The sequence below is a fragment of the Electrophorus electricus genome, chromosome 15, assembly GCF_013358815.1.
Source record: "Electrophorus electricus isolate fEleEle1 chromosome 15, fEleEle1.pri, whole genome shotgun sequence".
In the NCBI taxonomy this organism is placed as follows: domain Eukaryota; kingdom Metazoa; phylum Chordata; class Actinopteri; order Gymnotiformes; family Gymnotidae; genus Electrophorus; species Electrophorus electricus.
In genome coordinates this window covers 3,164,217-3,166,716 of record NC_049549.1, presented here as the reverse complement: position 1 = coordinate 3,166,716, position 2,500 = coordinate 3,164,217, and the positions used below count along the sequence as shown (strand labels likewise).

Sequence of the window (2,500 nt, the reverse complement as noted above, 5' to 3'; positions counted from 1 at the left end):
GTTTGTTTTTAACAGGAAAACCTAACTGCAAAACCCAACAAAGCTCTGAACACAAACCCTGCATGGAAAACATGATTTACACTAGTGATGGTCTCTTTTTTCATCGCAATTCACATGTCTGTATGTACAACAGCCACACTTCTAGACACCCAGGGACACACACAGAGAAGCAGATGCATTACCAGGCGCTGTCCTGGGAAAACAATGGTGATCAATAGTTTTGCATGAGAAATATTAACACACATCAATATTGCACATATTTAATGTGAACATGAATATATTGTGACTCTGCAGGTATTATTCAAGGCTACACACACATTTCCGGTGTAATGCATGCGTTATGATCACCAAAGTGTCTGTTTTAATCTTAAACACACCGACCTACAGGGAAGCACTAAACATCCCAGCATGTCCACAGAAGTAGTGAGATCCCCAACAGAAAGCTTCTGCCCTGCCTTTTCTGTAGTCAAACAATTATGACCTACAATGACCTATGACCTATTATGATGTCACGGTCAATGTTCTTGTCCAATCAGCTCCTCCCCATACAGGCTGAAGGTGTCAAAGGTTCCTTCTCATCAACATAAATCTCTGGTTCTCTTTCTTCTCACCAAGGTGACCTCATCAATCTACATTTCCTGTTACAGGAATATCTGCTCGTAAAGCAGCGTCTGTGAACGCTGTGCCTAACCTCCACCTGGGGCCATAAATCACCCGCACATCCCTGGCCCTGAACACAACGACATGAGGAAAGAGTGTGTGGTCACAAAACACACTGGATATGTAGCTCTACATTAATGGACAAGCATCATTATTGCAATGATAATTTAATAAGATTAGAAACTCTGCTTACACATGGATAACATTATAATCACCAAGAAAATATCTGGAATCAGGTGTTTGAGGGTTAACATGGGGTGTGTTCCTTAGAAATACACTTTTGAGACACACCAGCTAACACACACACACACACACTCACTCACACCCAAACCCAGACATATACATACAACTCTCTCTCTCTCACACACACACACACACAACCGCAGATTATAAATGGTGAACCCCACCATGCACCCAGACAGCCAAAATGCACACTCTAATTCACACATTCAGACTAAACTACTCATCAGACATGACTACAGAAAAGCAACTCTTATTTGCAACTACTTTCAATTCAACCAAAAACTCCAAAACATCACACAAGCTCCCAGATTAAATATATAAATACACTCACATACATTCACACCCCCGCTGACATACACACACATGTACACCCTCTTCAAAGTGCAGATAAGGCCATCCCTGCTTTACCTGTATCCTGTGAGTACCCAGGCAGCAGAAAGACTGGAAAAAGATGGGAGAGATAGATGGAGAGAAAGAGAGAGAGAGAGAGAGAGGGAGGGGCCCATGCCAGCCTTCCCTGCCTCGTCTGGGGAACACCACACAATACAGCTCTCTCTTATTCAGAGAGATGGAGAGAATGGCATGGAGAGAAAGAGAGAGAGGGGCAGAGGATAAGAGTGGGAGAGGCAGATGGTGGGGGAGGAAGAGAGAGAAGACAGACATGGTCCATGCGAACTGCCTCACCTCATCTCCGACGAGCGAAGCATCGCAGCACGACAGCTGCAGCAACAGCTAGCGCTAACCGCCCGGGTCTGCGCAGTCTGTATCCCCCTCTGCCTTCTCCCCTCCTCCTTCCTTCTCTCTCTCCTCCTCTCTCCCCTCTGCCTCCTTCCTTCTCTCTCTCGTCCTCGCCGCTTTTCCTACACAGACAGGCACGAGGTGTCGTCCTGTCCCCAGCCACAGAATGAAAGCCGGAAGTGAGGGATGAAGGTGGAGAGATGGTGAGATGGGAGGGTGGGATCAATAAAGGGCCGGAGTGGCGCTCTGTCCGTTTCTTCCGCACGCACACAAACCTCCGATTAAACTCGACGGAGAAGGGAACAGCCTCACTGTGCCGTCAACAGGGGGCCTACAGCTCACAGCCCTTTACCACAGGGATGCTGGGAAAACAGGTTTCAATCAAGATCACAGTCACACGTCCAAACCGTCTCACAGTCGTACAGAGTGACCAGCAAAAATATAGCAAAAGAACTGCAAACATTTTGTGTTTAAAGGCAGATATGGTTATCAGTCTCGTTCTGATTTCTGATGTGGTACACCACATCAGAGGTACACCACAATTTTAGTGGTCACTCTGTCCCAAAAGTTCACCCACCATCACTGAAGGACAGTCCATCACAAAAGGTCACCCCATCACCAAAGTTCACCCATTCACCAAAGGTCACTCCATCACCAAAGGTCACCCATTCACTAAAGGTCACTCCATCACCAGCCATCATAACCCACGCAGCTTAGTGCCACTCCTGTATGTGTGTTACTCCACGGGTGTGTTGCCTTGTAGGTGTGTTACCCTATGGGTGTGTTATGGTTGCCAGTTTGTTAACCTGAGCGTGTGTTACCCTATAGTTGTGTTACCCTGTAGTGGTGATACCCCGTA

At 46.7% G+C, this 2,500-nt stretch overlaps 1 protein-coding gene across 1 annotated transcript in view; it reads right to left on the bottom strand.

Moving 5' to 3' along the window:
• The window catches only part of mtus2b (microtubule associated tumor suppressor candidate 2b), a 10,083-nt gene extending 8,473 nt beyond the window's left edge, over positions 1-1,610 (bottom strand). Inside the window, exons 1-2 of the mRNA XM_035534349.1 lie at positions 1,588-1,610; positions 646-730 (exon numbers count right to left, since the gene is read on the bottom strand). Coding sequence (XP_035390242.1) covers positions 646-730; positions 1,588-1,610 — 108 coding nt within the window. The remainder of the gene's footprint in view (positions 1-645; positions 731-1,587) is intronic.
• Between the last annotated feature and the right edge of the window lie 890 nt (positions 1,611-2,500).